This window comes from Trachurus trachurus (genome assembly GCF_905171665.1).
Source record: "Trachurus trachurus genome assembly, chromosome: 12".
Classification (NCBI taxonomy): domain Eukaryota; kingdom Metazoa; phylum Chordata; class Actinopteri; order Carangiformes; family Carangidae; genus Trachurus; species Trachurus trachurus.
The window spans coordinates 16,244,370-16,259,201 of record NC_139908.1 but is presented as its reverse complement, the minus strand read 5'-3'; the positions used below and the strand labels follow the sequence as shown (position 1 = coordinate 16,259,201).

The following is a 14,832-nucleotide window of genomic DNA, read 5'->3' as shown; positions in this document are numbered from 1 at the left end:
CTCCCCATGTCTGAGCATGAACCAGTCGGGATGTCAATAGTTCTCCGTCTGTGTAGATTAAGAATCTTCTAGCTAAATATAAACCAAATTATATTATCGTAAACTTTATAACAACATCCACCAATTGCTCTGCTTTGCAGGATAGATAGCTTGATGCAAAAGCAGCATTCGCCACATATTCTTCCAGATCTTTTTTTTTTTCCTTGCAAGAGTAAATATTAACAATAAATTAAAAAAAATAATGTTGACATTGTTTTTGACCTCAAAATGGATGAATAGTTAGGATTTCAGATGGATAGTGTTAGACCCTGTGATGGTGTTGCTGATTTGCTTTTATTTTTGCAAGCTTTCTAAATATAGTGCCAGGCAGCAGACCCATTCTGAGGGGGGAAAAAATAACTAAAAGAAATGAATGGATACTGTCTTTGAGTTGTTTAAATACATGAACATTCCTCCATATTAATATATTGACACAGATTGGCCTGCAATAATAGTAGTCAGATTGTTATTACATGTTTTAACTGAGACAGTCTAAGACTAAAATTACATGAACTGAAAAGAAACAGGTGCTAGCCTCTGATTCACCCTTGTATGTACGAGTGCATGTGTGTGCACGTGGCTATAATCATGCCAGAGGGGAAAAAGGGAGACATACACAGGGTAAAGTGATCTCCTATAAAGCAGTGAGACACTGTCTGCTCCCAGGTTGACACTTTTGATACTCTCTACTTGAAATATTTACACTGACATAAAGTAGAGTCATTAAATTCCTAACATTGGTTATTGCACTTGGGAACAGATTGTAGCGATTGGCTTTAAAACACCTGTTGTCTAAAAATACATTTTACATGTATTGCAGGCAACTTGACTTGCTATCCCTACCCTCCTTATGCTTTTTTCTTTTTACATCAATTACGCTTTTCTTGTAGCCTGCGTATACCCATGCTGCCTTGCGTGAAACTTTTATTCGCTCTGCAAGTCAGCCTGGAAACCATGGACCCAATTTTTCCCTCAACTAGGGAGGCAATCACAGAACGACACACCGAAGCTAGTTGTTGATAGCTTGTCAAACCAACATGGTGGCAGACGCCTTGAAAAAAGAGCAATGTTTAGCGTTTTCGGGTATGATTGATACGATTGACTATAAGCTACGTACAGACGCATTTGATAGACATTCGTAGCGCCCAATAAACAGCTCTGGGCTTTCATAAACCACGCCTCGAATACGAAAAAATGAACAGGTGGTTCCTAGACCGAATCTCATTGCGATGAGGTCTGGTGTTAGCCAGGCTACTTTTCTTGTATATTACTATTACATTTGGTTTGTAAAGCATCTTTTAAACCTGATTTTGTGCTACTTTTTCTTCACTCTCTCCGTCTCACGCAGGTGGTTTCCTGGTGACAAAGAAGATGTTGGACATGTTTAAGCGTCCCACTGATCCTCCAGAGTACAACTACCTCTATCTGCTCCCCGGGGGCGTGTTCGTCGGAGGTTACCTCGGCGCTCTGCAGGCTGGATACAACATTGAGCAGGTGTGAGAGGATGTTTACGCCATCCCCATATGTGTAGTTCAAGCATGTATCTGTGGTTTCCTACAGAAACCATTTTCTCAGTCCCTCAGCCCACGACCATGTAAAAGTTGGCTAATCAGCCTCCAAATGTATTCTGTTTTCCCAGATGTTGCACAGGACCTTCCAAGTGAATCATTTGGCCTTTTTTTTCTCATCGTGTGGTCCCTCAATCCTTGTCTATAACCTCTTTTTTTCCGCTCTCTCTCTCTGTCTCTCTGTCTCTCTGTCTCTCACCAGATGATGTACTTGGGCTCAGGTTTGTGCTGTGTTGGTGCCCTGGCCGGCCTCTCCAACGTGAAAACAGCCCGTCTGGGTAATGCTTTGGGTATGATGGGAGTCGCCGGAGGCGTCGTTGCCGCTCTGGGCGCCCTCAAACCGAGTCCTGAGCTCCTGGCACAGATGAGTGCAGCCATGGCTGTAGGTGGTACCGCTGGTGAGTGTCCTCCACCAAAGAAAGAAGAGAACACAGACTTTGTAGATCTGCAGAGTTGTGTTGCAGAAGATGGAACGCCTCTTGAGTCTCTAAATTAGCAGACATGGATTTTGCCTCGTGTGTTTACGTGTGCATGTATTCCAAGCTTGGCCAGATTAAGCAGCAGGTGTGCCGAGTGCAGAGACTCTCTGTGATGTTTACATCAAACGCAGCATGACTAACTCCCCATCAGACCCAGGAGGTTTTGTCGAAATGATCAGCATCATGCATTACTCACTTTTCTCTCGCTTACTCGCAGCAGCTTAATCATTCAAATGCTAATACTTCCAGTTACAAAGCTGAAACTCAGAATAAATTATCCACAGAGACAATAATGCCTTTTTCCAAATGTTGCGATGTGTAAGGTTTCCTGACACAAGCACACACACGGTGTAGACCCACTCACAAACTTGGAATTTACCCAAACAGGCCTCAGCTGCAACACCTGGTTCCTCAGATGGACCCACTTCCCAGCAGTTCTGTGTGTGTGTGTGTGTGGGGGTGTGTGTGTATTCATGCATGTGCTTGTATTTTGCATTTTATTTTGTGTGTGTGGATCTGTCAGAACCACTGAACTTCATTTATTTGTTATCTCCTAAGGCCTGGGCATCGCTAAGAGGATCCAGATCACTGACCTGCCCCAGCTGGTGGCCGCCTTCCACAGCCTGGTGGGTCTGGCCGCCGTGCTCACCTGCGTGGCCGAATACATGATCGAGTACCCGCACTTCGCCACGGACCCCGCAGCCAACCTCACCAAGATAGTTGCATACCTCGGCACCTACATCGGTGGCATCACTTTCAGCGGCTCTTTGGTGGCATATGGCAAACTGCAAGGTGAGAATCTGACTCTGATCCGCTGATGTCTTCGAGAACAAACATTTACACAAACCCACACTCCATTTATATCCGTGCTATATAGACATGGTGACAGTTTTATTTATTTGAATGAGGTTTAAAAGAGGATTAGTCTGATGTGTTTATTTGAAATTGCTGTAGACAGTTGATTATCAACAAGGGAAGATGTGATGCTTCATCCCCGCTGTCGCCTGCAGCAAATGGAAAAGAAAATGAGTTCATCAGGTTCATGTGCTGGCACCAGTCCTGGCAGCCACACTGTAATTTCCATGTTGGCTGCAAGTGTTTCATAATGACAAATTATGCATGAGCATGACTTTCAGTTAATGACAAGTCTCAAGTGGTGGCTGCTGGAGGAAAGGCTCTAATGATAAATGCTACATGAAATCTTCCGCTTTGATTTCACCGTGTCTATGAGACGCTCACAGATGAATGATAAATGAAAGTGTTTATTTTCAGTTTTTTTTTTAATTCCAAGCCCCCGTTCCCCCTCGCCTTACCGTCATCCTCTTTGTCTCTGTGCAGGTATGCTGAACAGTGCTCCCTTGATGCTCCCTGGTCGTCACGCTCTGAACGCCAGCCTTATGGCAGCATGTGTCGGTGGGATGGTTCCCTACATGCTGGACCCCAGCTACACCACAGGCATCACCTGTCTCGGCTCCGTCTCCGCTCTCTCGGCCGTCATGGTAGGCCATGTGTTTTCATAGTTCCGAAGTCTGTTTTTGCACTCTGCGCGCCCGCTGAAGAGAAAAATCAGATTGGGTTTTCCTTACATGCTGACAGACTGAACATGTAAGAATGTTGGTAAAAGACATTTAATAAATATCAGGAAAGGGAAAAGGCATAAAAGAGTCAGAAGAATTTAATGCTGGAGACAGACTAGGATGTAATATGTGAGAAAAGAGACAACAGAAGGGATTTAGTGAACAAAAATGTCAAATAAGAGGCGTCTTGTACAGGAAACAGTAGCTGCCCAGAAATTCATTCAGAGTTGTTGAGCAGAGAGCTGGAAAGAGTCTGGCTGCCATAGAGGTAAGCAGGCTTGACTTTGTACATCTGCCAGGTTCCTGCTTGTATTCGACTCATTATATTGGGCTCCGCCATTGTTAAATCATGCTTAACTTTTGTAAACGTGCCACAGAATTTGTCAGAGACAAAGATGACGATGGTCAACGGCACAACGTAGATGTTTTCTCCTTAGCTGTAGTTAACACTCAGTCTCTTGCATGAGTGCAAAAATGCTTTAGAAGAGTATTTCTACTGTGGGTTATTGGGACTTACAACAGTAGAAAAGCATTTTTATGTAGCTTTAAAAACATTAAATCTCACAGGGGGGGTCATCATTAGTTTTTACTGTGTGTTTTTATCAGAAGAAAGGAAAGCGATTGGGTTGAATTATGGTTAATCAGTCTGCATAGGGACTATGGTCCTTTTTGAGCTTTACAGTTTCTGAAAACAGATTCTAATCAAGTGAATCCAGGCAGAGCAGCCAAAAGCAGAGATCACAGACTAATGTAATTACCATAAAAAGAAAAAAATATATACACAGTGCCGTGCTGCCGCTTCAGCGTTTCTACTCTTCTGCGTATCTATGTGTTGCTGGGAAAATCAGCAGCTGGACTTCGTCCCAGGAAAAAAATGATCAGAGTGTCCCCAGAGGTTGGATGGATATCATTTCAGTTATTTCAGTATATGAATTACTTTAAAGTAGCTGTGTCTGATCTGCAATCAGACTTTAAAGTACAGTGTGTAATGTGCCATATACTTCTCTCTATCATTTAGAACTGTATGGCAACGTGCACCTCTGCAAACCAAAAAAAATCACAACAATATGAATTTGATGGAGAAATATGTGAAACTAGAAAGCTGTTCTCTGGCCGCTTCAACTGTGGTGGTGATGGAGGGAGGAGGATCATTTCTCTTCTTTCATTCCAGCTGTTCCCTACATCTGCTCTAATCACTGAGTTAAACAGCTAATCTGACTGCAGCAGTGGATGAAACTCAGCTCCTGTTTCTCTCTTCACTCCTTCAGGGTGTTACTTTGACAGCAGCCATTGGAGGCGCTGACATGCCAGTGGTAATCACCGTGCTGAACAGTTACTCAGGCTGGGCCCTGTGCGCCGAGGGCTTCTTGCTCAATAACAACCTGCTGACCATCGTCGGAGCTCTCATCGGGTCATCTGGAGCCATTTTGTCATACATCATGTGTGTGGTGAGTGGAACACAGTCTTGATTTTTAAAGAAAGTAAACCCACTGAAATGTTCCAGCATCCCTGTTTGAGAGTAAAATGAAGCACTTGATGCGTGACTGTCGATGAGCACACAGCGGTTGTTCCCCTCCTGTCCACCAGGAGGGACTCTAAGTTTATCATTATTGGTGGAAAGTGTAGTGCCTCTATTTCAGTAAAATCTCAAGTGTTTTGTGAAGGAGATTTCCCCAGTTTGCCACAATTTGCTGTAAACAATCAGCAAAGTGTAAGCAAAGGTTAAGGTAATCATAAAGCAGGAAACACAAAAATATTTGCTCCCCCCCCCCTTTCTCAGGCCATGAATCGTTCTCTGGCTAATGTGATCCTGGGCGGCTACGGCACGTCCTCCACTGGCACGGGAAAGCCCATGGAGATCACAGGCACACACACCGAGGTTAACGTGGATCAGACCGTCGAGATGATTAAAGAGGCCCAGAACATAATCATCACTCCAGGTAAGACATGCACAAAAGCAAGAACACACACACACACACACACACACACCGCTGCACACTATTCAGAGGTCTTGTATATGAGTGGAAAAACATGGTACTTTGACTTTGCCAGTCACTTTTTTTTTTCAGCATTCGCAAAGTGTGTGTTCTGTTTATTTAACCTTTACTTGACCCGTGTTACATCACCATTTTGCTAGGCTAATTGACAAGTCATGGTAGAACGACTACACACACACTAACGCGCAAGGCACACACACACACACACACTCAGGTTTCTGTGTGGTCGTCAGTCCATGGTAAATAGACATTCTACAGTGCAGTGTATATACGCGAGGTCAAGGGAAAATTCGATGGGATGTGAGGGTATGTTGGGTTTTTGTTGACAATTCAAATGCTACGTTCAGAATTGCCTCAAAGTTCCTTTTTTGGGGTTAGAGCTAGGGGTCCAACCTTTGTTCCAGCTACACTGAGTTTTCTTCATTTCACATGTTTCCAATATATGACTCGTGTCTGTCTGACGTGTCTGAACCTCCCACTTGGACCGTTACGAGCAGCTGTCTTAAAACCATCATTGTGTGGCCCAGTGACAGTTCAGTCATCTCACACAGACTGTTGTGAGCCAGTCACGGTTTTCAAAGTGTTGTTTTACTCGCGTGGGTACATGTAAACACAGACTAAAGGCATCCAGCCTGCAAATTGGTGATTCCAGTCACAGCGCTGAGTGCCTGTATACAATTCAGTTTACAAGAAATGCTAAATTTAAATGCTCACATGGTTGAGAGGTGGAGAGAAACCTAAGTAAAATAAAGAATAAGAATAATGGAGCAACAGCCAAGGTAGAGACAAAGAGGAATATGTCTGACAGCTAAAACCAAAAATAGGCCAACTTGGAAAAGAGTGGGAGAAATGAACCAGTGGAAATAAAAAAAGATCTGCTTTTTTTTTTTTTGTTGCCTTTTTCTTAAAAAGGTCTAGAATCTATACCACAGCAAGAGGAGTGGGCTGATAAAAGTGCTATACATTTCTTTAAAAGATGAAAGAAAAGGATCATGGTAAACAAATCAGAGCTAATATTAGAAGAGGAAAAAAAAATGTGAGTAATTTTATAATTAAAGTCTAGGCATCACAAAGTGTCTAAACTTTGAATGTTTCTTTGCCAGTTTGAGTTAATAAAGTGTGTAAGTACATTTTGCTGTTGTTGCACAGCGCCGACTCTCACTCAGTCCCCTTGTTTCCATTTTGACCATTCTCCCTAATTGGAGCCGTCACAGTCACTTTGCCTGATTGACATCTGTGGAAACGGTTAAGACTCTGCCTGATAAACATAAGTGTTTTCCTGGCTTCGTCTGGCCCATCTCTCCATGGTCTGGGTCCACTTGTTTTTCTTATAGGAGAAACTCCAGAGAGAATATTGGAAGCACAAGGAACCAAAGACTACATGTGATCTAAATGTAGTGTGGGGGGAAAACCATTAAATCTGTACTGCAGACAGTCAAACCATGTTTCTTGTAGAGTTAGGTTTTTTTTTTTTTTCACTCGCCTGAATTAAAATGTTGTCATTTTGATTTGTGTGTTGAAACAAGACAGTTTCTGACTGGTTGTTGTGACAAGGCTAGTAAACACCACTGGACCGTTTGACGTGTGTTTGTGCATGTGTGACGGTGTGATAAAAATCAAGTACCACACACCAGCATTATTAAACCTAAGAGTAAAGGGACAACTCAAGGGGGAGAAAAACACAAAGAATTCATTGACACCTATCTAAGACTAAATAATCAGTAGTGAAAAAGAAAAGACCTTACAAATGATTAGAGAAGTTATTTAGGCTTTTAGAAGCTGTTGACCCACTCACACACTGCTCACCTTTATGTCTCACACTCGCACTCCACCTCAGCACAGAGCAGCACCATTGAAGTAACAGACTTTTGTTTTTTTGTTTATTGTTTTTTCCCTTTTTCTTTGCTTTTTAATTAAATTATTTGTGGATCACACGTGTTTGATATTAATAAGTGGTATTTCTGATCAGACACATGCCATCTTCCGCCACTCTCATGACATTCAGGAAGTAATCATCCACCCACATTAAAGTTGCCCACAATTTCTGTCCATTTTCAGGATTTTGCCAGTTTGTCTTTATTTGTCGAACCTCCAAACCAGCTGTTGGCGATACTTACACATTTCTCCCACGATTATCAACGTAGGAGTCAAACAATTCAGAACTGCTCAGTTGAAGTCTCACACTGCTGCACTGTTGTCATGTTTACGTGGGGCATTCACAAAATACAAAGCTGCTCTCAGAGGAGGTGCTCTAAAGAGAGAGAGCAAATGAAAGCAATATCTGACAATAGTGTAGTCGACTGTGCGTGTGTGTGACTGTCGCCTCCTCCTTCCCTGTCCCCAGTTTCCTGTTGCATTCTCATTGGATAATCATCTCCTGCATCAGACTCGTCTCTATGGTGGTCCAACTTCAAACACATCTTGTTTTTGGATACAGGAAAATCAAACATGTTTGAAAACTGTCACAGCGTCTTGGACAGTTCACGATGAGGTCAAGACTTGTCTCAGAACGTCTTGTGCTGGACAAGCTGTTGAGACTTCCGCACTGATACAAGGGGTTTTTGTCTTTGACAAACAAGTTGTGCCATAAGTTGTGTTGTCTGCTTCTCCGAGGTTGTGAAAGCAGCTCATTCTTACCTCTTTTTTCTTTCTTTTTTAATCTCTTTTAGGTTATGGACTCTGCGCTGCAAAGGCCCAGTACCCCATCGCTGAGTTGGTGAAGATGCTTAAAGATGCCGGCAAGACAGTCAGGTAAAGAGGATTTACATGTAGTGCATGTGAATCTGTTTGATCAAAAAGAAAACTAGCCATCAGAGTTATGAAAATTGTATGCACAGATGGACAGACAGATATAGCCAGTATACATAGATGGATGTACATGTAGATCAAGGGTATAGATGTAAGCAGTACCATGAGGGGAAGAAGAGGTTTTGGCCTGGATGACGAGAAGATGATATAGGAAAGATAGGAGGGGAACTGTGTGCAAAGAAAGCATGGGAAAAAGGAAACGTGAAAGAGACGAGAGGAAAGGTACAGCGGAAGCCTGTGTAATTGTCCTGCCTCAGTCGTTTGATCCTGGCTGTTGCAGCTGCTGCTACTTAGAGCATTTGTACTTGATTAGAGGAAAGTGGGTGGTCAGTGAAAAAGAGAAAAACCGCCTTCACCCTGATTTCTTGCTCTGTTCTGCTTTCTAATTCAAACGCATTTCTTCTGTTTACCGTTTTCTGATTCATCTTCTGTACTCTTACACCTTTTCTCTTCCCTCTTGGTCTTTGTGTGCTTCTTGCCATTTCATTCCTCCTCCTCCTCCTCCTCCTCCTCCTCCTCCTCCGCCTCCACCTCCCCCTCAGACACTGCAATATATCAAGAGTAAGAAGTTTGGAAGCACAACACACTTTCTGCATCCTCCCGCTCGCAGACTGCACGGAATAACATGAAGGGCAGAAACTGACTTTTTCAATCGGCAGCCACAGTCGCTAATAGAACCCAGAGCTGACAGGCCATCTGCACTCTGTGTCCGCCTAAACTCGCCCCAACAAATAGAAAATAAATCTTCAAATGGTGGTCGCTCACATGGCGGAGTGGCTAAAGAGAGAGCCAGCCACTAGAATTCAGTGGCTGGTGTTAATTTCCTACCCTGATTACATGACATGGCTAATTGAGTTTGAGAGCTGTGTATACCCAGTCACACACATGCACAGAGAGTAATAGATGGTGGAAGAGTGCAGTGGGGAAGCCTGTGTGTAACCAGACTATAATCACAAACTTCTCTCAGCTCCACTTGTCTGAAAGCTCCATCTTATTGTCTCATCCCCCAGCCGACGCCATTCATCTTCATCTCTCCCTAAGCACCTCAGACATTGTCTCTCTCCCTTTTTCTCCCTAGTAGAAGGTCAGGTAAAGTTAACGACGGCTAATAACCCGGCCTGTAGATGAGCGATTGTGTCCAAGTCTTCATTGAAAATGAGCCTTTTGTTCCCTCAGGTTTGGTATTCACCCGGTGGCTGGCCGTATGCCAGGGCAGCTCAACGTGCTGCTGGCTGAAGCTGGTGTCCCATACGATATTGTCCTGGAAATGGAGGAGATCAACGAGGACTTCCCTGGTAAGGCTGATCTCCTCTCATCTGCCTACGAACCTTCACTAAAACTTATCGTGACTCAGTATGTTTGATTTTGCTGCAGCTTTTTTACAGAGCTCACAATTGAAGCAGTTTGTAATTATAAGGAATGTCATTTTGGACAGAGGCTGACTGTCTTTATGCGAAGACATAAGAGCTTCACATTTACTTTGAGATCTCACCCACTCTTCATGAAGCCGACAGGTTCACAGTAACAACTGTTTTTGCCAGTAACATGGAAACATACGGTAATTAGTTTTTCCAGGGAAAGCCAAATCTGTTGCACATGGTCACGCTCTTTTTCATCATATTGGATTTTCTACCATTCACATTTGTGTCTAACCCTAAAAAAACACAAACTGTTTTGCAGGACTTTCCCCACAATATTGATCCCATCATGCACCATCACTGACTAAATGAGCCTCATATCCTCACACATCCACAATCCTCCAAAAACAGGATGCACAATCTTCCACAACTAAAAAGACTCAAATGATCATTAGCGCTGTTCATTTAGGACACAACACATGTTTGATGAAATGAGCTGTGACATTTTTGCTACACTGTGACATAATTGAGCTTTAGGATAAAGGGAGACATGTGTTTTTGAGAAATTTGATGCTCTAGAACAAATGTTATCTGAAACACAGGAGAGTAAAATATTGCATTTTAGAAATGCCGAAACGACTGGATTCAGATAAGTGTGGTGTGAAATGATGGCGATAAAGTTAATTTTAACGTGTTGCCTGTCCAATCAGACACTGACCTGGTCCTGGTGATTGGTGCCAATGACACAGTGAACTCAGCTGCCCAGGAAGACCCCAACTCTATCATTGCTGGTATGCCTGTGCTGGAGGTCTGGAAGTCCAAGCAGGTGAGACATCTGGGACATGAATGTGTGATGAATGAGTTTGTCCCGAAGCCCCAAATATATGAAGAGGAATGGAAGTTTTTACCACGACCGGACTGTTTTTTATCGCCACGGCTGAATGTTGCAGTCCACACCCATAGAGGGGCCTCCTTTTGAAGACACACACAAACCTAAAGTAACACACATACACACAGACACAGATCTGTATAGTTCCAGGTGCAGTCCCATCCTGATCCCATTAGTGGTGCCTGTGTCGCTGTGGAATGACGACATTCAGAGTATCCCACTGGCACTGATCCGAGATCTGGGATTTATACAACGCTCCCAAGAGTTTCCACACAAGTTTCCCCCTCGGGAAATCAAAGGAGACATTCTACCTCAACACACACACATGGCTACAGAGAGACACACGATCAGGTGCACAGATAGATACACACAGAGACGCTCAATTTGGATTTACAAAGAATCACAAATGCTTTTAAGTGGTCATTAATAAATGCCCAGTGATGCATGCAGGTGTCATGCGAGCATACACACCAACAGCTACTTTAACATTTGCTAGTTTTCAATGCTTGATAAATCAAGTGCAAGTAAAGGATATCTATATTGAATTAAATGTCAACAGCAGACTACAAAGGCATTTTATGTAATTAGATATCAAACTGACACTCAGTGGTTTAAACGAAAACAGGTTTGTTAAATATGTAAACGCTGCAGCAGTGAGATCTGAGCCGAGGTGGAATTCAGGCCCGCTTACAAAAATGGCTTTTTTAGATGTCACACATCCCAGCTGAGAGGAAAAAATCTATTCACTTTGTTTCTACATCCAAGGTCAACAGACATTGAAGTCATAGAGGAAGAGATAATGGCAGGGATAAGGGAAAACTTCTGTTTGAGAAGTTGGGATAGTTAAGTTAGAATTTGCGTCTCCCCAAAATAGTTTTTGAAAGCTTCTGCTTCAGTGCCGTCGTCTATAGCCGTCCATCCAGGAGCTAATGCGTGTGTGTGTCTGTGTGTGCCCCGCTCCTTCTCCATTTTAGGTGGTTGTGATGAAACGTTCCCTGGGCGTGGGATACGCTGCTGTCGACAACCCCATCTTCTACAAGCCCAACACCGCCATGTTGCTAGGCGACGCCAAGAAGACTTGCGATGCCCTGCAAGCCAAGGTCCGCGAGTCCGAGAACTAGTGAGGCGACAGAAACAGTGCCCTCACAAAGAGCAGGAGTGAATGAGGTAGAAGACAATGAGGCGAGGTTTTTCCAAAATAGTTTCAGCATTAAGATCGTCTTTGTCCCTCAAGTCAGCAAAGATGATCGGTAACATATAAATAATTGGCAAACCCTTCCTTTGATCTGTAAATAAAAGAAAATGTCTGTTGTAAAAAAACAAAACAATAATCAACAAAAGTAGGAGCCAAGCAATGCAGGTGTTGTAGTTTTTTTGTATAGTGCTCCCGCTGTGATAATGTACTTAAATAGAGATCTTTCCTCTACTTGACATTTCTTTTATCTGGACATATGAAAGGAAGGGAACGCCAACATGTGCTTTGTGTGATCTCTGGAACACCCAGTATAGTGTCGTCTTATTCTTAGACACCTATATGTATAATATAAAACAAGAATCAGAAACATAGATGCATTAAGATGTTAGATATGTTAAAGTTCATCCTTAAGATATTTTTAGCATATAGTCGTTCAAGGAAAATTTAATGAATTGGAATGAATGAGGAATAAAAGCAGACATGAAGGTGAACTATCATTTTGAGAGGCACTAACATTCTTCCACACTGTAAGGAGTCTCCTCAACCTTTTGTTCTAGTAAAGTGATCAATGTTCCCTTTTAGATCTATTTGCTGAAATACTATTGTCAGACACCGTGTGTTTTCCCCTTGATACCCTCTTTTTCTGTACAAGTGAAAGAAAAAAAGCAGAATAGTGAAACATTTTTGTAAAGTTCTTTCAGTCCGAGTTTTATACTGTATTGAGAGATTTTTGTATTCGGTCCAATAATTATCATCAGCCCTGACAACGACTATGTGATGACATTTTAGAAGCCTTAACCAGTCAGATAAATCCCGCTATTTGCCACGGTATTTGCTTTTTTTCTTTTTACTTGAGTGTGTTTTGTGGCCTCCACTAGTTCAGCAATCACACATGGATCCAAAACTGATCAAAACAAATCCATTCAAACATTTATAAGCATTTTTTTTGCAATAAACAAAATGGATCTGGCCTTCATGTTTGATGCAACAGCTGCACTGGTCATCTAAGTGATGACCAGTCTTATTCTGTACAAACACTTAAACATCTCTGATAGCTGAATGGATTTGATGATGTTTTTGACCCACGTGTGTCCCGTCTTCTTGTGTGGTTCAGGTATTACAGTACACGTGATGCTAGCCATTGGCGTTTTGCGGTAAAGAAGGGTTTCTTTTTTTCTTTTTTTTTGTATAAGTGAATGTGGCTCATCCACTCCAATATGTGTCCTCATTATTGCTCTAGAGGGAAATGAAGGATCACTGTTTGTAAAGTAGGGCCAGATGTTAACCTGACAGCTGTATGAAGAGTCTAAAAACAACGATGCAGTTTTTTAATTATATTTTGCCAGCACATTTCAGAACACGTGAACCATTCATTATTGAGTGAGGATTTCTTAATTGAAATTTTGCCATAAACATCCCCTTGTGCCAAACCTTCCATTTATTCCCTCAACCTGGATCAGTTCTACAGCACATATATAGACAGTTTGGCTGCTGCAGAACCAGCTGAGTTGCCCTTATTCAGCTGAGTCAACCAAACTAAAAACACCAGAACTGTAGTCCGTCGACATGAGTTTTTGTGGTCACAATGATTAAGTAAGAATGTGGTACATGGTATGAAGAATAACAGCCCAAGAGGTGACATGTCAGCAGCATTTGTCACATTTAACATTTCTACAAGTACTGTAACAAGTTTATCGCCCTGGGACCTGATACGTTGACCATGACAACTATCCTACCTCTCCATAAAATGACCAATAGCTTTTCCACAGGACCTTCATCATCAGACCAACCACCTTTTACTGAATCCACCACAATATATTTAACGGACCATTCATGTTCCATCCACACACCTTACATCTTAAAACTGACCAACTGCCTTCTGTTTTGTGTTCACATTGCATTTGTAAAACCATCAGACCTCAGTTTGCTGCTGGCGAGTTTACTGTATGTTATGCTAGTGTAGAGCTGCAGAAGTCATTAGTGCTCACGAGGGATTATTGTTCTTACATTTCAATTAACACACGCAACCGTAGTCTTCAGAAACTATTAGATTGAGTCGGCTTAATATTTGTAGGCTTGTCGCCATATTTGAGGTAACGATCAAATTAAGAGATGGAAAATCTCGATGAATTGACCAGTATGTCCCCCTGTACCTTTTTCTTTGTCTTCTTAAGGAGAGTATTTTTGTAAAGAGGCAACATATTTGTGCAGAGCAACAATGGGTTTGTGAAGTTGTACAACGTTTCAATGCAGCGAGTTAAGGAGATAAAATGATGAAATGTACTGTGAATGTGTTTTTTTCCGACCTTTTGTTTGTCATGGAACATTTTCATCCCTAATAAACCTGTATTTACACTAGATGTTGCCTGAAGGTGTCATTTCTTCCCTGACACACTCGTAAAGGTGCAACTGAATTCCCTATTGGTAAACAAGTTGATCCGCACAGTTTTCCCTGAGGTCTACCACAGCTTTGATGGTAATGCTACCTGCCCAGTTTTGTACGGCAGGGGTTTAAAACTCAAATATTTGCTGCAATTACCTGGATGAAGGATCATGAGGGGAAGGAGTTGTATCCACACTGGCACACATACTTCACCAGCGCAGTGCTGCCCTAAAGAGGGCAAACCAAATACTGTAAACAGATTGTGCAGAGGAATTAAAGCTTCAACAAAAATCAGCATTTTGATAATTGAATTGCCAAGAATATGGCAACTGATAGGGTTTAAAAGATGCCAAAACTGCAAGATTATCGGCCAGAGATTTTTTTTTTTTTTTTTTTTTTTTTTTACTTTTTGGAACTGGAGAGAAATTATCACTAAAATATAAATGAAATGCAGCTGAACAATTCAAGGTAACTTAACTACAGCACTTTTCTAAATGTCAGTCTCAAAGGCACTGAAACACAGCAGGGAGTCAGTTTCT

General features: G+C 42.2%; 1 protein-coding gene across 2 annotated transcripts in view; it reads left to right on the top strand.

Moving 5' to 3' along the window:
* Nucleotides 1-14,270, top strand: part of nnt (nicotinamide nucleotide transhydrogenase) — a 32,225-nt gene extending 17,955 nt beyond the window's left edge. For both annotated transcript variants that reach the window (XM_083983071.1, XM_083983072.1), the window contains 10 exons: nucleotides 1,388-1,533; nucleotides 1,810-2,005; nucleotides 2,645-2,878; nucleotides 3,425-3,585; nucleotides 4,932-5,111; nucleotides 5,444-5,603; nucleotides 8,330-8,411; nucleotides 9,645-9,763; nucleotides 10,537-10,652; nucleotides 11,690-14,270. In XM_083983071.1, coding sequence (XP_083839197.1) covers nucleotides 1,388-1,533; nucleotides 1,810-2,005; nucleotides 2,645-2,878; nucleotides 3,425-3,585; nucleotides 4,932-5,111; nucleotides 5,444-5,603; nucleotides 8,330-8,411; nucleotides 9,645-9,763; nucleotides 10,537-10,652; nucleotides 11,690-11,836 — 1,541 coding nt within the window. In that variant the 3' untranslated portion in view covers nucleotides 11,837-14,270. The remainder of the gene's footprint in view (nucleotides 1-1,387; nucleotides 1,534-1,809; nucleotides 2,006-2,644; nucleotides 2,879-3,424; nucleotides 3,586-4,931; nucleotides 5,112-5,443; nucleotides 5,604-8,329; nucleotides 8,412-9,644; nucleotides 9,764-10,536; nucleotides 10,653-11,689) is intronic.
* Nucleotides 14,271-14,832: the final 562 nt, after the last annotated feature.